The sequence below is a fragment of the Cervus canadensis genome, chromosome 17 (assembly GCF_019320065.1).
Source record: "Cervus canadensis isolate Bull #8, Minnesota chromosome 17, ASM1932006v1, whole genome shotgun sequence".
Taxonomy (NCBI): domain Eukaryota; kingdom Metazoa; phylum Chordata; class Mammalia; order Artiodactyla; family Cervidae; genus Cervus; species Cervus canadensis.
In genome coordinates this window covers 7423268-7444739 of record NC_057402.1, presented here as the reverse complement: position 1 = coordinate 7444739, position 21472 = coordinate 7423268, and the positions used below count along the sequence as shown (strand labels likewise).

At 56.5% G+C, this 21472-nt stretch overlaps 2 protein-coding genes across 8 annotated transcripts in view; one reads left to right on the top strand and one right to left on the bottom strand.

Moving 5' to 3' along the window:
- BRF1 (BRF1 RNA polymerase III transcription initiation factor subunit) overlaps positions 1–21472 on the top strand; it is a 58761-nt gene that overhangs the window by 25925 nt on the left and 11364 nt on the right. For 2 of the 7 annotated variants that reach the window (XM_043489420.1, XM_043489419.1), the window contains 5 exons: positions 6200–6231; positions 8741–8813; positions 19403–19552; positions 20336–20429; positions 21218–21344. In XM_043489420.1, the coding sequence (XP_043345355.1) occupies positions 6200–6231; positions 8741–8813; positions 19403–19552; positions 20336–20429; positions 21218–21344 (476 nt within the window). Of the gene's footprint in view, positions 1–3371; positions 3393–5918; positions 5922–6199; positions 6232–8740; positions 8814–12460; positions 12591–16662; positions 18938–19402; positions 19553–20335; positions 20430–21217; positions 21345–21472 lie in introns of those variants that run through there. The other 5 variants (XM_043489425.1, XM_043489422.1, XM_043489424.1 and 2 more) reach the window with 5 other exon arrangements.
- On the bottom strand, positions 9709–12304 carry BTBD6 (BTB domain containing 6). Its single transcript, XM_043489426.1, has 4 exons — positions 11802–12304; positions 11636–11726; positions 11380–11498; positions 9709–11207 (listed from the first exon to the last, which is right to left on the bottom strand). The coding sequence occupies exons 1-4, from the start codon at positions 12173–12175 to the stop codon at positions 10175–10177; spliced, it is 1617 nt and encodes a 538-aa protein (XP_043345361.1). The 5' UTR covers positions 12176–12304; the 3' UTR covers positions 9709–10174.

Below are 21472 nucleotides of genomic sequence, written 5' to 3'. Positions count from 1 at the left end.
TGAGGCCCGCCTCCATGCCCCGTGGTGGTGTAAGGCGTGAGGGGGCATCCCCGCCTCTGGAGACGCTTCCAGCACTTTGCCTCAGACGCCTGCTCTGGGCTTTCTGCCGATGCCTCTGTGAGCCTTTATCAGATAACAGGTTGGGGCATCTCCTTTTTCCTGGTCACCGAGAGCTCTTATTGTGAAGGGTGTCGGCTCGTCAACGTATTTATCGGTATGGGCATCAAGTGCCGTGGTTTTTTCCCTTGATCTGCACTGAGGTGAATTACAGTGGTTTTTTACTTTTCGGCTGTACCTTGCGGCGTTTGGGATCTTGGTTCCCTTCTGGCTTTGCTTGGTTGTGCTTTGAGATGTACAGGAATCAGGCCGCCCTCGACACCCCATTTCCCTCTGTCTGCGGCGCTTGTAGCAACAGCCCCTGTGTCACACCTTGCATTTGTGATTTTGCCATTTTCCTCTGTGATCCGTGTTGCTAGGGGCTTGCCAGTTTTATTAGTCTTCCTCTCGGTAGTGGCTTTGTCGAGGTGAAATTCACGCGGGAGGTTGTGTACGGCCACACTCACGCAGCGTGCAGCCGTCACAGTCAGTGTTAGAGCGTCGTGGTCACCTCAGAAAGCACTCGGCCTTGGCAAGCAGCGTCCCGCGTCCCGTCGCTCTCCTTTGCCTGCTGACTTTTCCCGCAGACGGGCCCTGTCAGCCGCCGTGGGAGCTGTGCTTAGCTTGTGAGGCGCTGCCGCCTGTTTTGCGGCGCGGGACCGAGTTGCGTCCGCACCAGCCGTGCAGGACGGCTCCGGTCTCTCTGCAGCCTCACCAGCACTCCCTCAGTCTTCTCTGAAGAACCACCCTTGGGCTTTGTTTATCTGTAGTGTACGTTTACTTTATATTTCATTGATTTCTGCTTATTATTTCTTTCCTTGCAATTTCTTTGGATTTAATTTGCTGTTTTCCAGCTTCCTTAGGTTCTTGATTTTCATTTTTCTGTTTTTCCTGCTATAAGCATTTAAGACTGTGAATTCTCTCTAGGCAGGTTTTAGTAACATCGCACCGTTTTGACGTGTTTTGTGATCAGTGCAAAATATTTTCTAATTTCCACTTTCACTTCTTTAGTTAGACATTAAGCCATACTTACAAGTGCACCACTTGCTTTGGAAACAGCCGCGAGTTTCCTGGTGCTCTCTGTATCATCAGGCTCGTGTGGTCCCCGTGCGGTCACACGACGGACACTGATGAGTCCCCTCTCCCCGGGTCCGAGACCTGACTTCCTGCTCAGCGCTCCGTCTATTTTGGTGGCCGTGCCACGGGCACTTCAAAGGAATGGGCTTCTGCACCTGTTGGGTGGAGCGGTCTATAAATGTCCATTGGGTCAAGTTGGTTAGTCGTGTTCAAATCAGCCTTGCTGGTTTTTCTGTCCCCTTGTTCTAAAGGAAGAGTTTGAAACTCCTACTGCAGATGAGGACTGACTGACTTCCTTTTATCCCATTGGTTCCCCATTGTATTCTGATGCTGTGTTTAGAGGATACAGATTCAGGAGCCTGTATCTTCCTGGCGGGAATGACGCTGAGCATTATGAAATGTCCATCTTTATCACCACTTCTTCCCCTTAAGCTCTGCTGTATTGGGTGTTGGTATAACTAAACCCGCTTTCTTTTGCTGAGGATGTGCATAGTCTGTCTTTTCCCATATTTTAAAATTCATTCCTTGCTATCTTTAAGGTATGTCGGTTACAAGCAGCATGTAATTGTCTGTTACAGAAGCGGACTCAGGTCCCCTTGCCCATGTGCGGTAAAGCCAGGGGCAATGGCTTTACCATTAGTAGATTCACCATTAGTAGAAAGGGCAGCGGGTGGGCTCCGCAGCCTCCTGTCGGTGTCTGATGGGTATCATCTCGTATCACTGCCACTTTTGTCTTTGTTTCAGGGTTTGACTCCGGTGTACTTAGATATAGTTTTTTTTTGGTACTTGTCCAGCCTCAGGAATTTGTGGCTTTTGTCTGTTTGGCGAGAATTTGGGAGGTATCTTTTTCAGCACAGATTCTCCCCCATTCTCACCCTGTTCCCTTTCTAGGACTCCAGTGGTTGTTCAGTCACTCAGTCGTGTCAGACTCTTTGTGACCCCGTGGTTACGGCAGGCCAGGCCTCCCTGTCCATCACCATCTCCCGGAGCTTGCTCAAACTCATATCCACTGAGTCAGTGATGCCATCCAACCATCTCATCCTCTGTCGTCCTTTTCTCCTCCCGCCTTCAGTCTTTCCCAGGATCAGGGTCTTTTCCAATGAGTTGTCTTTGCATCATGCGGCCAACGTATTGGAGCTTCAGCTTCAGTATCTGATATGCTTCCAATGAATATTCAGGACTGATTTCCTCTAGGATTGACTGGTTTGATCTCCTTGCAGTCCAAGAGACTCTCAAGAATCTTCTCCACAGTTCCACAGTTTGAAAGCATCAATTGTACAGTGCTCAGCCTTCTTTACAGTCCAACTCTCACATCCATACATGACTACTGGAAAAACCATAGCTTTGACCATACAGACCTTGTTGGCAAAGTGATGTCTCTGCTTTTTAATATGCTGTCTAGGTTTGTCATAGCTTTTCTTCCAAGGAGCAAGGACTCCAGTTACATGCACATTAAACCCTTTCCTCACATCTCAGGTTGTGTTTTGTATTTTCCATGTTTTTCTTTTTCTTTTCCTCTCTCTGAATATTGTCACATGATATATCTTGAGTTCTTTCATCCTTTCATTTGCTGTGTGTCACTGGATATTAAACCAATCTACTAACTTCCTAACTTCATTGATTGTTTTTTATTAGATTCCAATTCTTTGGTAAGATCTTCCATCTCTGGAGTTATATGAAAGTCTTTAATGTAACTCTAACAGTGGGATCATTGAGGAATCTGATTTCGTTGTCTGAGTTTTCTTTTGGTTTTGGAGGTCTGCTTCTGTCTGTTATGCTTATGTGTGTGTTAGTTGCTAAGTCGTGTCTGACTCTTTGTGACCCCGTGGACTGTAGCCCACCAGGCTCCTCTGTCCACGGCATTCTCCAGGCAAGAATACTGGAGTGGGTAGCCATTCCCTTGTCCAGGGGATCTTCCCAACCCAGGGATCAAATGCAGGTCTCTTGCATTGCAGGTGGATTCTGTACCATGAGAGTCACCAGGAAAATAAGTTTTTATAGAGTTGCTGGAAGGATTTGAAAACTTGTGGCAGCTGTGGGTATTTCTCACCCAGAAGGGCTGTCGTCTGCTCTGGCGGGCAGAGAGCCAGGGCCGCCTGTCTGGGCCTTGCTGTGCGTCTCGGGGTGCTTGGTGCAGGACCTGGGCAGGACCTGCCGGGGCCATCACGGGGGTCTCCACCCGCTCTCGCCCCTGGGAGCTGACTGCTGCTGGCCGCGGCGTGGAGCCTGTGCGCCCTCCTGCCCAAGCGGAGCAGGAGCTGACCAGGCTGGCGGTAGGGGCTGTGTGCGTGGCATTGGGCCCACTTCTTGACAGTCGGGTCCCTCGAGGCTGGCTGTCTTGGAAGTCCTGTGAGGCTGTGTGAGCTCCAGGATGCGGCCTGGGCCTTGGCCTCCTGCCCTCGGGGCGGCTGGTGCCCTGAGCTGGAGCTGGAGCCGCCGGCAGGCCCCTGGCCTTCCCAGATTTCTAGGCTCCTGCCCTCGGGTGCAGCTCCTGGTGGTTACCCTGTGACTTCCAAGAGCGGCTTGCACTTCATCTGGCTCTCAGACCTGCTCTCCACAGCACAGTCGCTCTCCTTCTCGTTGTGGCTGGAGGTGAAGTTGCCAAAGCAGACTGCCGCTTCCCTCTCCCCCACTGCCAGCTGCTGTCTGGGCGCCGCTGGCCCCTGCTGCACTCTCCCGAGCGACTTCTGGACTTCCCGCAGGGCCGGGCGTCACCGCCAGGTAGAACTGATGCGGCAGGACGCCAGGGTGCGGTGTCCGGCGGCCTCTGTCCTTGGCGGGGCGTGGCCGTGAGCTGCTGCTCTCAGCAGAGCTGAGCGCCGGCTTGTGAGTAACTGCCCGCCGGCTGGCTGCCGGGGCTCGGGCTCACTGAGCAGGGCCCCCGCGGTGGCCGGGGCGGGGCCCTGGGGGCTGGGTGGGTGCTGGGCAGTCATCCTTTTCTGCCCTTTAGTGCTGATGGCGCTGCTGTTCAAGCACCGCAAATGCCGTTTCATTTTAACTTGGTTAAAAGTTGAATCCCAGTTTCCTTTTTAAAATACACACATTCCCCCCACCCCTATCATTTTATCATGAAAACTCTCAAACACATCAGAAAGGTGAGAGGGTTGATGATACAGTGGTAAGCCCTGACCACTCCTTGCACACACACCTTGTCTGCACTCCCCTGCTCCCGCCCGCTGGTCCCTCAGCCTGTCCTCCTGGCATTTTTGAAAGGACGGTGCAGACATCTGCCTGCTGCCCCCAAGCCCTCAGCAGGTGGATTATTACCTGACTAGATCCCAGCATTTGTTTGTGGTTCTTCTTTCCTTTTAAGGCAAAACCGGCATGAAATGAAATGCGTAGTCTCAATCGTGCCCTCGGACGAGTTCTGATGAGCACACAGGTCTGTGTGACCAGCCCCTCCTCAGGGAGCAGGGCAGCGCCAGCAGCCCACCCCGAGGCACCCGTGCTCCCCAGGGCCCCCACGGGTTCATTTCACTAGTTCCGGAATGCCCTGCCTGGGAAGCAGGCCCATCTCTGGAGTGTGTGGTGGTCCCTGCTGCTTCCCGTCTTTGCTCTTGTGCGCGAAGTTCTGTGACTTCACCCTCCTTGGGGCGTGGGCGTGGTCGGCGTGGGCTCAACCGCTGGCTGTCCTGAGGCCGGAAGGCCCTCCTGCAGAGCCGCTGTCCCCGCCGTCAGTGTGGGGGCTCTTTGCTTCTCTTTGTGACACACCTGTTCAAACCTTTTTTGCCCCTTTTTGGGACATTCACTTTATCTGTATCATTTCAAAAATAGACTTCATTTTAAGAGCAGCGTTGGGTCTACGAAGTTGTGCTGACCGCCACGTTCTCCACCCCACGCAGAGCTTCTCTGTCACGGGCTTGCACAGAGAGCTCTGTTCGGCAGACACACGTTGGTCGTTTCTGTTAGCCGATGTCCACAGCCGCCCTGAGGGCTCACTCTTGGTGGCCACACTCTTGGGCGTGACCAGTGAGAGAGGCCGTGTACCCCCCGTGGTGGAGGCATGTAGTCTCCCCTCCCCTGAAGACCCCCCCACCCGCCCAGTGCCCCAGCCCTTGGCGACTTCAGGCCCCCGCTGTCCGTCCCTCGGTGTGATATTGTTGGAGCCTGACAGCACCTGGTCTCTTGGCTGTGTTAGCTTTTTCTGTGGTCACTGATTCCTGCTCATGTATTCACTGTGGCCTTCCTTTCACTTGTGATTTCACTTGTTTTCTAAGTTCTCACTAGTGTTGGCCTGCTCTGCAGTCTCCTCTGTCTCACTGCACTCCCTGATGAAGGGCCCGTCTTCAGAGGCTGGGAAACAAGGTGCCTTTTATTCAAGGACCTTGGCGGTCATGTTCAGAGCGCGCCGCCTGCTGGAATGAGGCTGTGGCTTCGGGGCTTCCTTCCCTCTTTCCCTCTGGATGCCCGGTCCAGGCTCTGGTTCAGTGTCACCGGATCCTTTCTCAGTTACTTCTCAAAGCCTCAGCGTGAGTAATACTAACTTCACTTCATTTGACAAGCTGCTTTTCTCAGAGGCCCATGTTTTATATATAGTTCTGTGTGTGTGGCTGGCTAGGTTTTGACTCACTCAGGACGTATTCTGATTACTCCTTACTCATCTACTGAGAGGGAGGACAGGGCCTATGCCAGAGTACCCCCAGCTGTCCCCTGGAGACCAGGACTGTGGCAGTGCCTGCCAGCCACCCAGGGGTCCCATGTGTGTGTGTGTCTTCCCCCCTGCCTGGTGCCCAGCGGGCGCGCAGTGGGTGCCTGTGCTCGTGGGCCAGGCTGGGCAGGGCCCGTGCAGATGCAGGGGCTGGCCCGCACAGGCGGCTGTGCTCCGGGGTCCATGTTGTAGCCCCGCCCCCAGCCCCGACCCCTGCGTGGTGGAGACTCACTGCTCCCCCCATCCCCCCTCCCCGCGACGTGGCCGCCTCTGGATCGCGATCCCGGAGCTTAGATCTACAGCCAGGGTCTGCCTCCCGGAGACCGTCCGGTGGCCGGCGCCTGTGGGCCTGGTCGTTGCTCCTTGACTCCCGTGCAGACATGCTCCTCGACCTCAGCGACCTGCTCCAGGTAGACGCACCCCCCCCCCACCCCCCGCCCTGCTCAGACCCCGCCCACCCCGGCTGGGAGGGTCCACAGGCGAAGGATAGGGAGGGCCTGGGTCTCGGTTTGGAAACTGGTGGACAGAAGGGGTAGGGTGACACTGGACACAGGGTGCTGGCCGTGTCCCGGGGGGCTGGCTGTAGAGCCACAGGAGGCCCAGCTGACCTTCGTCCAAGGCAAGGGAGGTTCTTAAAAGACCAAAATGGACCCATGTGCATACATTTAAACAGTGTAACAGCTTATATTAATACTTGCAGCCTATTTAGAGAAACTTGCTTTCTGGGTTCCTCTCATTTCCAAATGACTGATGGTAATAGTAAGACCACCAAGAGGGACACCAGTGTGGATGGGATGCTCATGGGGAGGGGCCATCTCCAGGGCGGGGCCACTGTGGTCTGCACATGCCCTGGTTATGGCTCTGGGTGAGCTTCGGCTCGGTGCTGGTGGGCTCTCTACTGAGGATTTGGAAAGAAAACTAACGTCACGCCATGTCAGGGAAAGCAGATGAGACCATTGTGAGGGTGCACGCAAAGTGCCTAGGAATCCCCCCTCCCAAAGGAAGCTGGCCCAGGGCTGGGCCTTCAGCAACCCCACGGTGGGCAGACAGACCTGCACTGACCTCAGAGACTGCCTTGTATAAACAGCATCTCTCAGCAACCCTGCTGAAACCTTCTGGGGTCACCCTGGAAAGAATCCCTGGGATCATGAAAATCCAGTTCTCCACATACTGTGTTTGGTCAGGGCAAGTCCACGTGCGGGTTTCCTTCCTGGCGATTCCTCAGAACAGCATTCCAGAAGTACTTGGGCGCCGCTTGGAAGGTGGAGGGCGGTGTTCCGGTGCTTCCTGCTTCACACCTCGGGGAGCGGGACACAGGGCTGGGGTGGAGGGGTGACGGAGCAGAGCTCCCCTCCCCTGGGGCTGGGTCAGGGTCAGTAGGACCCCGTGCGTGCAGGCTGCACCCACACAGACAGTTCACACAGGTCAGGGGGAGGGCGGGCCTCGGGCCCTTTGTCCTGGGCAGAACCCAGCCTGGGCACCAGGAGGGTGGGCGGTGACCTGGCAGTCATGAGCCCGGCCCTTCCAGGGCGTGAGGCCGGGACAGGCTCAGCACGCACAGGACAGATGTCTACTTGACTGTGGGTGTCGTGCACACATGTCGAGGGCTCCCACTGCCCAGGGCCATCCGCCTAGCGGAAGTGCAGGAAGGCTCAGGACTCAGTCCATCCTCACTCTCACACGTGCCCAGGTGAGCACCTCCCGCGCTGAGCTCACAGCTGACGGCTGCTGGCAGGAGCCGGGGGCAGCTGTTGTGCCGAGGATCCTGGGAGGAGGTCCCTTGTCCCTCCCCCCCTTAGTGAGATGGACCCGGGGGCACCCACAGCCAGCTGCAGACTCGGAAGTGACCCTCAGACAAAGTGTCAGTGTCATGATTTCTAAAGAATACTAATGGCAGTGAGCATCTCTGACAGTAACCACACGTTTTACACATGTCCTTTTAAAAGTTTGATCTTTCATTTGAAGTTGTCCAGGGCACCCTCTCCTGCAGCACTCAGGTGTCATCTGCCCGGGCTGCGGGACCGGGTGCGGGGGTGTGACGGGCGGGCAGCGTCAGGGACGTGCTGGGAGGCCCGGCAGAGGGACGACCGGCAGGCTGGAGGCTGGCCTGGGCAGGGTACCCCCAGAGGCCCCTCTGGGAGCTACAGCCCTTAGGGTGGGGTCAGACGAGGGCAGAGAGTAGCTGCCAGTGGGGTGAGCAGGGGGTCTGGCCCCAACTGGTGCCCACAGGGACCCCCATCGCCTCTCCTAAGGGGGGCTCAGTGCCCCATTCCGTGCGCCCCCGAGTGCTGTCCGCAGGCCCTGTGATGGGAGGTCTGCCAGGCCCTCACTCGGCCACCTCGTCACTGTGCCTGGCGTCCTCCTGGGGGCTGGCCAAGGGGCCCACAGGCCAGGCTTGATCGGGGCAGGGGGCCCTCTGGGGAGTCAGAGCAGAGGGTCAGAGCCAGCGTTTCACGAGACCCGGATCCTGTGGGGGGCTGGGGTGGACAGGTAGAGACGGGGTTTTGTCCCCTCAGGCTGGGACAGTGAGACGCCCGGCATGGGCCTGGGCAGGGCTTGGCCCTCAAGGGGCGAGCAGGCAGGGCACTCAGGTCTGCAGACCTACCGCCACACCTGCGCTGGCCTGCAGGGACGCGACAAGGACGCCCCGGGGAGCGGGGTGGAGGGGCGGCCTGGGCCCTGCTGTCCAGGCACCTCGGGCTCTGGAGGATACTGCTGAGCCAGCTGTCCTGCAGGCAGCTTTCCTTCTCAGCAAAGTCAGCTGCCACTGAGACAGTGAGTCTTAAAAAGCCACCTGGACGAGGGGTGGGGGCACCCCGGGCTGCTGTGGGGGGCAGTAGGGCTGCTCCGAAAGGTGACCGAGGAGCACACACTCTCCTGCTGCCAAGGGCTGTCCTGAGTTGTGTTTCTTCACAACAGGTGAACGTTTATGTGCTGGGCAAGACGTTCCTCCTCCTGGCAAGAGAGCTCTGCATCAACGCACCGGCCATAGGTACTGTGGGGCCCGTGGGGCGGGAGGGCAGCATGCGGGACAAGGACCCGCAGCGGGGCACTGGCGCCTGGAAACCGCCTCCCGTGCAAGAATGCTGCGGTCAGTCCCCGGCAGGTGCGAGCAGGACCCCGGTGACAAGGGCCTTGGGGACAGCAAGGCCCCCACAGACGGAGCCGGCCTTTCCGTCAGGGTGGGCCTCTATGGGAGCTTCACCATGGGTGAAGCTTTCACCGTCCGCCGGAGAGACTCCTCCGTCGCCCATGGGTGTCTAGAAGCACATTTTCTTGTACTAAGGTAGCATGTGGAGCCAGGGAGGGTGGGCAGGGGCTGTAGTCCTGCCCCGCCCCCCTCCGCCACAGGATGGTCCCCTGGGGCCAGGGGTGAGGGTGGTGGGGGCAGAAATGCACTAGGTCAGGGCGTCCTCCTCTGACGGGGCTATATCCTTGTGCTGAGGGACATGGCGCATCCCTCTGGGGTCAAGCTGAGGTTTTCCAGGGACAAAGCAACTGGTTGGGAGTTTGTAGCATGGGAGCAGAGAGGCAAGAGGCCCGAGGGGCCTGCCCGAGGCCACAGCGTGCCCGTGCAGGCTGCCCGTGAGCCTGAGGTGGTAGGTCTGCTCTCGGGGGCTGGAGCCCCAAGCCCTGCAGAGAACCCCCTCCACACTGGAGCCGGATGGGACGACTCTGAGTGGAGAGTGACAGTTTGGAAGGTAGACACGACCCGACGCCTCTCTTCATGGCAGTCTGGCTGCAGTCCAGAAAGCAAGCCCTCCTGGGTGGAGGCCCGGCTGCTGGCAGAGGGCACACCCTGGGCAGGTGGGCCCATGGGACTGCCCGCTGACCTGTTAGGGCTGTCAGGCCCGTGAGACTCGCAGTCATTCACCTGTGTGTGGCTCTCATTTTGTTAAAACTTTATTATGAAAATCCACTTAAATAGGTGAACTACTTGAAGTGACTTTCCCCATTTTGGATTTGAAGTGGTCTTAAGCTTAGAACCACTTAGAATAGAATCCAAGAGGACAAGGGAGAGGGCAGAGCCCTCAAAGCAGGTGGGAGGCGACACTGGGGGGGAACCTGGGGCCTGCCTTGCACCCCCAAACCCGCCCTCCACCTGAGATGCACACCCCACTGTACAGGAGATGCCTGTGAGGCCGGCCCAGCAGCCACGGCTCAGAGACCAGGGCTCTGGCTGGGGAGGGGAGTGTCCACGTCACACCCCGGGCCCGGGCTGACCGTACACAGGAGACAGGCCGCGAGTGCGGCCCGACCGGAGCAGAGTGCTCCCCGCCTCCAAGCACTCCCAGTCCCGGGCTGGCTGCACACACAGGGCCCACCCCTCAGCACGGCCGGCCCCCAGGCACCTCAGGCGTAGAAGATGAGCTCGGGGATCTGCCCGCCCTGGACCCCGGTCCCGTTGGTGCTGTCAGAGGAGCACTGGAACTGGAAGGTCACCTTGCCGCACTGCACCTCCGTCATGCCCTCCTGCCCAAAGTAGCTGAGCTCGCTGCCGTCCAGGACGGCACTGGCCGTGTAGAAGGTGTCCTGCTCCACCTGCACGGGGTGTTCAAACCAGACCGAGAAGGTGTTGCTGGAGCCGTCAGAGACAAATTTGGTCAAGTTCTGCGCCAGGACCACGCCCAGCCGCTTGAGTTCGATCTTCACACTGTACTCTGCTTTCCCAGAGCTCGAGCCGTACAGGCCCAGCCCGGCGACGAAGACCCTCCTGTCCACGGCGAACTGGATGCTGTCGCAGCGCCCGCGGTAGCGCCACTGGTTGCTGCGGTAGGCGGAGGACTGGAAGCGGTGGCACCTCTGGGGCGCCAGGCCCTTCCTCTTGGTCAGGGGGAACTCGAGGAGGGGCTTGTTGGCTGCTGTGTACCACAGGAAGATGTTGTGGGTCTCCTCCAGCGTCAGGATGTCTGACTGCGCGGCGCCGTTGGCAAACTCCTCCAGGGTCATGGTTGGAATCCGGACCAGGTAGAGGGCTGGCCCCAGCACGTGCCTCTTGTTGCGAGGGGTGACGGGCAGGCCCTGCCTCTTGCACTCGGCCTCCGCCCAGCTCAGGACCGCCTCAAAAACCACAGCCTCCTTGGTGTTGAGGGCCTCCCGCGTGACGATGATCTCCAGCGTCTGCCAGTCAATCTCACAGAAGCCTTCGGACCTCAGGGCCATCTCAGCCTGCGCGTCGATGACCTCCCAGCAGCGCTGGGTCAGCTCAGGCTCCTCAAACAGTCGGCTCTGCGACAGCAGGACACAGGCATTTTTGGCTTCCAGACTTGTCTCCAGAAAGTTGACACAGGCTTTTGCTAAGGCAGGGACAATGTACTTCTTGGCAGCGTAGAGGGTAGCCAGCACCGTGTCGGCTTCCAGGTCAATCTCGTCACTGTACATGTACCTAGGCAGGGCGGGGACCAAGTCATGGGCAGCAGGGGGCACCCCCGGCACCCAGCGCCCGACAGAGGGGCCCATCCGTCCCTGTGCACTTTGAGGACGCTCCAGGCGGCTGACTGGAAGAACCAGACAGCAATGAACTGCCCCATCCTCCCACCCTCAGGAGGCAGACTTACTTCAACAAGATCAGAAAAGCTGCAGGTTCCACATCGGGAATGTGAATTTCTGACTTGACTTCCGCCAGATCCCCGTAAAACATGGCATAGAAGACAGAGCTGCCCACGGCCAAGACATACTGTGAACGAGAGACAGCGCGGCCCTGAGTCCTGGGCCTCCCTGCCCCCAGCGGCTGCCACACCCAGAAGAGGACCGTCCATCCTCGGGAGGCGGCCCGTCGCCTTTGGGAGCGCACAGGGCCGAGCCTCTACCAACCTTGTGGGCAGGCACCCTCCGGGCCGCGCCCGGGGGCCCCACGACGAAGTGCACGTCGGCCATGAGCTCGTTGTTGAACATCAGCGCGTTCCTGCAAAGGGCAGAGGCACAGGACACTCGGGCTCGGGCCGCGCGGGCGGGGCGGGGCGGGCGGGCCCGGGCTCACCTCTCGCGCAGGGTCGGGTGGAAGGACTGCCAGTTGGGGCTCTCCGGGTTGTTGTTGTCGGGCGGCGGCGGCGCGGGCGCGGGCGGCGGCGGCGCGGGCAGCGGGGCGCTGGGCCGACCCTTCCTGCCCGCGGCGGCGGCGGCGGCGTTGCTGTTGGCGATGTCCGTGGCGGTGGCGGCGGCCGCGGCCGCGGCGCTGGCGGGCGCGTAGAGCTCCGCGGCCATCTTCGCGGGCAGGGCGGCCTCCGCGCGCGGGGGCGGCGCGCCGTGCGCCCTCGCGCCGCGGCGGGGCCTCGGGGGCGGCTCTGCGAGCACCAGGAGCGCGGTGAGGCACTGCGCCACTCGGCCGTGCAGACAGGCCAGGGGCAGCAGCATGGGGCCGCGGCGGCCGCGCGCGCGGAGTGCCGGCCTGCCCGGGGCGGCGGGCCCTGCTCCCTCGGGCCGCCCCGCCCGCCGGCCGGAGCCTCCAGCCCGCACCGCCGCGGCCACCGCGCGTCACGTCGCGCCACGGCCCCGCCCCGCGCGGCCGACGTGCCCGTGGCCCCGCCCCCGACCCCCTCCCCGCGCGACTGACGTGCTCGTGGCCCTGCCTCTTCCAGGCTTCATCCCCGCCCCCGCGCGGCCGACGTGCCCATGGCCCCGCCCCTCCCCGGCTCCGCCCCGCGCGGGCGCTCGCAGGACCTGGACGTTGCGGTCGGGGTTGGGGGTGAGGGTGCGGCCCCGGCCCTGCAGGTCTCAGCACGGCCGGTTCCTGCGCAAGACCCAGGAGTCGGGGCCGTGCCCCTACCAGGTCCGCCGTGCGCACAGCCTCGGCGCCTGTGCCGTCCGCAGTCCGCTGGGCGGTCCTGGGCGGGGGCAGGTGCGGGAGGGTCGGGAGAGGCCCCGCAGCGACCCCACGGGCGGCCGTCCTGACCGTGCTGTGAGGCGCTGCCTCGCGGGGGCCTCCAGCCCCTGATGGTCGGTGATGTGGTGCAGCCCGTCAGCTGTGCTGGGTCCTCTCTGGGCCTCTGCAGAAAAGTCTCTCCGGCTGCTTTGTCAGTTTCTGAATCGGGTGGTTTTGTCATTGCTGAGACTTGCCCGTTCCCTGCCTGTTCTGGAGATTTGCGGGCTTGTTGTTGCTTTTTACTCTCTTAGTCGTGTCCGACTCGTTGCGACCCAACGGACTGCAGCGCCCCAGGCTCCTCTGTCATGGGATTCTCCAGGCAAGAGCCCTGGAGCGGATTGACATTCCCTCCCCAAGGGGATCTTCCCGACCCAGGGATCGAACCCGCATCTCCTGCCTTGCAGGCCGACTCTTTCACCTCTGAGCCACAAGAGAAGTCCATGATTTGCAGATACTTTCTCTCATTTTGTACGTTGCGTTTATCACTCTCAACGGTTTCCTTTGCTTCACGGAGGGTCTTAAGTTTTTTACAGTCCTGTTATTGTCTGTTTTCTCTTTTGCTGTCATATTCAAGAAATCATCTGCATTCCAACATCATGTTCTTCCTCTGTTTTCTTCTAGAAGATTGACGGTTTCATGTCCTACGGTTAGGTCTTTAATCTATTTGGAGCTGATATTTGTATGTAATGTGTGAGGTGCAGGTCCATCTTTTTTCTGTTGTTCATGGGTATCCGGTTTTCCCAGCACCATTTGTTGAAGACATTACCCTGTCCCCATTGTGCAGCCTTGACATCCTCATCAGAGACTGTGTGACCCTGTATGTGTACATCTGTCTTTGTACCAGCACCAGACTGTTTTCCATTTTATCTTCTGAAATTCTTTCCTGGTGAAGGTAACATTTATTTTTTCATTACTTTATTATTGCTATACAGGTAAAAACCTGTATTTTTTATTTAGAAGAAATGTTTCTATTTCCCATTTTTTAGCCCTCTTTACAGCACTTATATAGTCTGTTGTTGTTGTTTTTCCATACCGGTTGGCAGAACAGAGCTTAATGTCCCAACCAGGGATTGAACCCTGCATCCTCCTGCATTGGAAGTACGTAGTGTTAACAACTAGACCGCCAAGGAAGTCTCTGGGGTTTTTTAAGTTAACTTTCTTTTAAATTCAATGCTGTTAACGAGCAAAGTATCATCCGTCTGCAGCGCTGCGTGGCTCGGGCGTGCAGCCCCGTGACTCAGTTTTGTGCGTGTGCGCACCTGTGTGCTTTTTCAGATTCTTTTCCCTTACAGGTACGAGCCCCGTGGAGCAGGAAATGGCACCCCATTCCGGCATTCTTGCCTGGGAAATCCCATTGTCAGAGGAGCCTGATGGACTGCATCCATGGGGTTGCAAAGAGTCAGAGGCGACTGAGCGTGCACACACACACACGCACGCGCACACACACACGCACGCACGAGTGCTGAGTGCGGGTCCCTGTGCTCCGCGTGGTAGTTCTCACTGGTTTTGGCTTTTATATGTATGGTAGTATGAATGTATTAATTTCAATTTTCTAATTTATCCCTTCCCTGCCGCCCCTTCCCCTTTGGTAACCTTAAGTTTTCTAAGTCTGTGAGTCTCTTTCTCTTTTGTAAATAAGTTCATTTGTATCTTTTTGTAAGAAAAATATTCCACATATAAGCAAGGCCATTACTTCACTTGGTATGATCATCTCCAGATCCATCCATGTTGTGGAAAATGTATTATCTCATTTTTTATGGAGGAGTAGTATTCCATTGTACATAGGTACGACATCTTTATCTGTTCATCTGTCGATGGACATCTAGGCTGCTTCCATGTCTTGGCTATTGTGAATAGTTCTGCTATGAACACTGAGGTACATTTTCTGGATATGTGCCCAGAAGTGGGATTGTAGGATCATATGGATCAAACTCTCTTTTCAGTTTTTTAAGGAGCCTCCATACTGTCCTCTATAGTGGCTGTATCCACTTTCTTTTCTAGCAGCAGTGTATTAGGGTTCTCTTCTCTCCACATCGTCTCCAGAGTTTATTTGTAGACTTCTTAATGATGGCTGTTCTGACTGGTGTGAGGTGTTATCTCCCTGTAGTTTTGACTTGCATTTCTCTAATAATTAGAGATGTTGAGCATTTTTACATGTGCCCATTGGCCATCTTCATGTCTTCTTTGGAGAAACATCTATTTAGATATTCATTTTTTGCCTATTTTAAATATAATAGGCACTTTATTTTTAGTTTTTTACTTAACTACGTGTAGTTCATTATTTTGTCTTTACGGGAGCACTTAAGTCTATTAAGTTACCTAGAAGATGGTTCTTTTTGTTGTTCAGTTGCTCAGTCGTGTCTGACTCTTTGCGACCCCATTGAGTCGGTGATGTCATCCAAACATCTCGTCCTCTGTATCCCCTTCTCCTCCTGCCTTCAGTCTTTCCCAGCATCAGGATCTTTTCCAATGAGCTGACTCTTCGCATCAGGTAGCCAAAGTATTGGAGCTTCAGCATCAGTCCTTCCAAGGAATATTCAGGATTGATTTCCTTTAGGATTGACTGGTTTGATCTCCTTGCTGTCCAAGGGACTCTCAAGAGTCTTCTCCAGCATCACAGTTCGAAGGTGTCAGTTCTTTCACACTCAGCCTTTTTTATTGTCCAGCTCTAATATCTCTACATGACTACTGGAAAAACCATAGCTTTGACTATTTGGACCTTTGTCAGCAAAGTAATGTCTCTGCTTTTTAATACATTGTCTAGGTTTGTCATAGCTTTTTTTCTTCCAAGGAGTAAGCGTCTTTTAATTTCACAGCTGCAGTCACCATCTGCGGAGATTTTGGAACCTAAGTAAAGTCTGTCACTGTTTTTCCATTGTTTCCCCATCTGTTTGCCTTGACGTGATGGGACCGGATGCCATGATCTTTGTTTTTTGAATGTAGAGTTTTAAGCTAGTTTTTTTACTCTTTTCTTTACTGGGATGTTATTGACATATGACATTGTATAAGTTCAAGGTGTACAGTGTAATGATTTGACGTATGTATATGTTTATTGTTTAAGTTGTAAGCAAGCTTTTTCACTCTCCTCTTTCACCTTCATCAAGAGGCTCTTTAGTTCCTCTTCACTTTCCGCCATAAGGGTGGTGTCATCTGTATATCTGAGGTTATTGATATTTTTCCCAGCAATCTTAATTCCAGCTTGTGCTTCATCAAGCCTGGCATTTCTCATGATGTACTCTGCATGTAAGTTAAATAAGCAGGGTGACAATATATAGCCTTGATGTACTCCTTTCCCAATTTTCAACTGGTCCATTGTTTCATGCCCTGTTCTAACTGTTGCTTCTTGACCTGCATACAAGTTTCACAGGAGGCAGGTAAGGTGGTCTGGTGTATCTGTCTCTTTAAGAATTTTCCATTTTTTTGTGATCCACACAAAGATTTTAGTATAGTTAGTGAAGTAGAAGTAGATGTTTTTCTAGAATTCTCTTGCTTTTTCTATGGTCCAGTGAATGTCAGAAATTTGATATCTGGTTCCTGTGCCTTTTCTACATCCAGCTTGAAATCTGAAAGTTCTCTGTTCATGTGCTGTTGAAGCCTAGCTTGGAGAATTTTGAGCATTACTTCGCTACCATGTGCGGTAGTTTGAACTTTCTTTAGTGGTGCCCTTTTTTGGGATTGGAATGAAAACTGACTTTTTCCAGTCCTGTGGCCACTGCTGAATTTTCCAAATTTGCTGACATATTGAGTGCAGCACCTTAACAGCATCATCTTTTAAGATTTGAAATAACTCAGTTGGAATTACATCACCTTCACTAGCTTTGTTCATAGTGATGCTTCCCAAGGCCCACTTGACTTCACATTCCAGGATGTCTGGCTCTGAGTGATCACACCATCGTGATTATCTGGGTCGTGAAGATCTTTTTTGTATAGTTCTTCTGTGTATTCTTGCCACCTCTTAATATCTTCTGCTTCCGTTAGGTCCCTGCCATTTCTGTCCTTTATTGTTCCCATCTTTGTGTGACATGTTCCCTTGGTGTCTCTGATTTTCTTGAAGAGATCTCTAGTCTGTCATTCTCTAAGGAACAGTTAGTAAGCTGTTCTCCAGCTCACTAATGATTTGTTTAGAGGTGAGGGAGCTGTGTGTCTTTCTCTTGCTAGCGTTTAGTATTCTTCCACTTCAGATCAAAGGACATGTCCTGTGTCGTTTCTGTTCTCTCAGATGTAGGGAGTTTCTTTAATACACGGTCAGTTTTTATAACTGTTCTGCAGACTTTGGAAAAGGATGATTACTCTTTATAGGGCGTTGACTTTAAAAGTCAGTTGTTGAATTGAACCTGTGATGGCATCCAGTTTCCCGTTTGGTATTTCCCCCACTAGCCAGGCTGTCCAGTTTGAGAGAGTTGTGTTGAAAATCCCACATCATTGTAGTTATGTTAATATCTCGCATCAAGTGTGGAAATTTCTGTTTCTAGCAGTTTTTGCTTTATTTAGTGCTTCCCGAGTCCGAGTGTGTTACAGGTGTGTGACTGTCCCGTGTCCTTTCCACCAAAACACGTTCGCCCTGGCCCCCACACCTCCCTTGCCTTGGCTTCTCTGTTGCTGCGCCCTTCACAGCTGCCCTTCTCCTCCTGGTGACCCTGCTTCAGGGGCCCAGAACGGCCTGTTGATCTCAACCTTTTGTGTTACTTGTAACTGCCTCTTATGAACACTGTATCCTGGATTTAGTGTTCTTGTCCAAGCGCACTAGGGAATTTCTGGAGTAGGAAATGGCAGCCCACCCCAGTATTATTGCCTGGAAAATTCCATGGACAGAGGAGCCTGGTGGACTACAGTCCATGGGGCCGCAAAGAGCCGGACACAACTGAGCACTGGGGAACTTAACTCCCGTCACGTGATCTGTACTTGAGGTTTGTCGTTTTCTCCTAGCTCTTCTCCCGACGTTAAATGCCCCAGTCCACTTCAAACCTACCCCAGACTGCTGGCATATTTGTCTTGAAATTCTTACCAGTACTTTTAGGCTTACGGTTTTCTATTTTAGGAATTAATCAGTGTCAAATTTGCACTCAAATCAAGATAAGATCTTTTAATATGCATGTAATTTAATCCTTAGTTCTGATATGTTTTGTTTTATTGAAAAATAGTTACAAATGTTAGCAATTATACTTTTAAAATATGTGTTTTTTCCCCATAATGAAATCACCCCCCAAAACACCAAACTAACATACCCACAGTGGAAGTAGGTGAAGCTCCAGACTGCCTAGGCCCCGTGACTCTGCCGTGCTGGTCCCGCGGTGTCTGTTAAGTGGTCCTAGCTGCCTGCTGTCAGCCTACACCGGCCAGCTCTCTCACCAGCGAAGCAAGTGTACTCGGGAGTGGCAGAGGACCCACACTGTGGCCGGCCGGCCGTGGGCGGGTCCTGCAGGCAGGGGAGAGGGTCCTCACCGGACAGACAGGAGGAGGAAGTTGGGCGCTTTGAGGGTCCGTTGAGGACAGCGACGGTCGTGTGACGGCTGCTTCCCCTTGGCCTGGCTCCCTTCCTCCTTGCGGGGCCACGGGGCCAGCGCCTTCCTGCCCGGGGTGTAAAGGGAGCGTGCGGGAGAGCGCGCGTGCGGGAGGCGCAGTGCGCGGCTCCGACTCGTTCCCCCACGGCTCCCCTGCTCATCTGCATGCTTGGCTGTGCGGTTGGCTGTTGGGATCTGCTCGAGGTGCAGAGCAGGTCTGCCTGAATCCTGTGGGCTGCGGGGGACCCAGGCTGCTTCAGGGCGGCCAGCCTGCAGCCTCAGAAGCCTTCCCCAGTCCTTTCCGCCAGCCAAGGCTGACAGGATGGAAGAACTCCTTGTGGGATCTCGCGGGCCGCCAGGGGCCAGAGCCGTCCCCAGGGCCCTCACAGACGCGGCGAGGCCAGGAGTGGCGGTCAGGCTGAGCCCAGGAGGACGGTGCTGGGTGCTGGCCAGGGCCAGGGTCTCGCGAGGGGAGCCGACCAGCCTCTTCTCTGCTGGGCCTCCCTCCCGGAGCCTGGCCCCTCCTGGAACCTACTCCTCAGCCCTCCGGCACCGCCCCGAGGAACACAGCCTTGCTTGATGGTTGTGTCCGAAGGAGGTCTCGGCCCAGGACTCTCACAGGACGCCGGATGGTTTCCTCATTATCTGTGGCAGGCCTGACAGCTTGCCGGGTTGATTGCTCAGTTGGTTTCGTCCACTCTGACGCTTCTCACCCAGAGCTGCGCGGGGAAAGTGCCGATGCGCACGGAGACGGTGCGCGTGCGGGTGGCTCCTGTCCCGCCCAGCCAGGCTAGCTCCCTTAGCGAGAGAGAAACATGCACTTAAGAGGTGCACACACACTTCCAGACAAAGAGGCAGGAGGTCTAAGCTGCTGTTCCACAAACGTAAATGCAGAAAACGGATGCGTAAAAATTTGCTCAGCCTCACTGGTAATCCGCAAGATGCCCACGAAGCAGCCCGCAGGCATGGGTGCTTCTGCCAGAGCCTGAGCGGTGCACACGCACGCCTGGCCCGCCTCACACAGCAGGGCACACACGTCCTGCCCTCTAGCTGCAGTGTCCTCAGCTGCTCCTGAGGCTGCTTGTCCGGGGGGGCTCCCATCAGGGAAAAGGGGCCCCTGGGAGCTTGTGCAGCAGACGGGTGGGCGAGGGACGCCCGAGCTGGGGAGCAGAGGGGCACGTCTCCCCAGGGCCACGCTGAGGTGCGTGTCTCCTGCAGACCCCTGCCTGTACATCCCACGCTTTGCCCACCTGCTGGAGTTTGGCGAAAAGAACCACGAGGTGTCCATGACGGCCATGAGGCTGCTGCAGAGGATGAAGAGGGACTGGATGCACACGGGCCGCCGCCCCTCGGGACTCTGCGGGGCAGGTACGGGCATGCGGGGCGGGTACGGGGGCGCGGGGTTGAGCTGGCTGGACCCCACGGCCGTGAGTGAGTGCAGTCTGTGCCCACCCTTCAGTGGGCCGGGCTGCTGCGGGTGGGTTCCTCCCAGAGCTGCCTCCCAGCTCCCCCTGCCCGGTCCTGACCCAGCCCTCAGGGACTCTGCCTGCTCCCTGTTGGCCTCCTCGGCCTTGGGGAGCGGGCAGGACCCTCAAGCCAAGGGGACTCCAGGCTTCCCAGCCTTGACCCGAGGCCTGACTGGAGGTGCAGCCCCGCACCCCCCTTTGGACCTGGAGCCCCGCCGGCCCTCTCTCTCCCTCCTGTCCCACAGGGTCAGGGCTGCGCGGGGGCGTGTCCAGCGCCGAGCCTGCGTCCCCAGTTTCCAGCCCAGAGCTGGGCCTTTCCGAGGGCCAGCCAGTCGTGGTCACCGTGTGCAGCGCAGCGGGGTCCATCCCGTGTCTCCTCAACGTTCCCACACGCGTCAACGCTTGCTTTGAGAGGTTACACAAAATTCTAACTTTTGCATTTAAGAAAGGAGCCTGTGACGCGGCACCTTCTTTGTTTTTGAAACGATCGTGGAATCGCTGGCAGCACAGCCAGTGCTCCCGGGTTCTCTCAGCCCCGGGCCTGCAGCACTGCCCGCAGGAGGAGAGCAAGTCAGCGTCGCCGCGGCTCCCGGAGCCCTGCAGCGGGTCACAGCCCTCTGCGCCCAGGGACGCTCCTGGTGTCGCTGGACTGTCCCTTTTCTGAATTCCCTGTGTTTCTTCCCAGCACTTCTGGTTGCAGCCAGGATGCATGATTTCCGGAGAACTGTCAAGGAGGTCATCAGCGTGGTCAAGGTGTGCGAGTCCACTCTGCGCAAGAGGTGGGTGGCTCTGGTCCTGCCTGGGTCCCTGCCAGCCCCCCTCTGCAGTGCCTCTGTCTGTGTGGCGGCCCCTTCCACCCGGGGTTGAGAGGGACAGTGGCTTGTGAGGTCACCCTGACTCGCAGGTCAGGAACGGGTGCTGAGACCGGCTGTGCCCATCCCCTGGCCGGCACAGCCAGCGTGATCCACGGAGGCGGCAGCTGTCCCTTCCCGGGGCGGCCGGGGAGCTGCTTCTTGGGCAGCGAGTTCCCAGGGTCATCGTGGCAGCTCCGGCCAGAGCTCCACTCAGCCTGGCGTGAGTGAGTCGTGGGCACGCTGGTCACTGCAGCCCGCTTACCCCGAGTCGGGAGCCCCTGATGGCTGTGTTTGAGCTGAGATCATATTCTACAGCGGCTTTCAAAGTAGAAGGAGTTTGGTTTGCTTATTTGATCTCTAGTTCTCTTTATGGAGTCTTCTGTTAAGCACTTTGAAGATTGTGTGGTAAATGGGCAAAAATTAATCATGGTTTCACTCACTGCCACGAAGGAGCCCTGCATGCAGGGACAGCCTGGGACTGGGGGCCTCCTTCCCGGGGTCTCCCTGAGGGGCCTGCCCTTGGCTCCCGGGGAAGCCAGCCTTCAAAGTCCAGCAGGACCGAGAGGCTGCTGGGCAGGCCTGGGCCCCGTGTGCACAGCTGCGTGCGTGGGCGCTGGCCCAGGCCCACGACCCCCGAGGGATGTTTCACTAACTGGGTGCTGGTTACTGTGCTGCTCGGGGGCGCCAGATTCCATTTCCTCCGTGTGCTTCAGGCTCACGGAGTTCGAGGACACGCCCACCAGTCAGCTGACCGTGGACGAGTTTATGAAGATTGACTTGGAGGAGGAGTGCGACCCCCCGTCCTACACGGCTGGCCAGAGGAAACTGCGGCTGAAGCAGGTGGGCCCTGCACGTGGCCTCCGCCGTCACTGTGCCCCATCCTTCCTCCCAGACAGTGACTTCGTTACGAAGACTGACGAGGGCGTGCATCCATGCACAGCCCCGGGAGAGGCGGGTGGGGCGCTGAA

Coding starts and splice junctions, on each gene's coding strand:
- BTBD6 (XM_043489426.1), bottom strand. CDS start 12,175: ATGCTGCTGCCCCTGGCCTGTCTGCACGGCCGAGTGGCGCAGTGCCTC. Junction 11,727..11,801: donor CACCCGACCCTGCGCGAGAG/GTGAGCCCGGGC, acceptor TGCCCTTTGCAG/GAACGCGCTGATGTTCAACA. Junction 11,208..11,379: donor GCTTTTCTGATCTTGTTGAA/GTAAGTCTGCCT, acceptor CGCCCTGCCTAG/GTACATGTACAGTGACGAGA.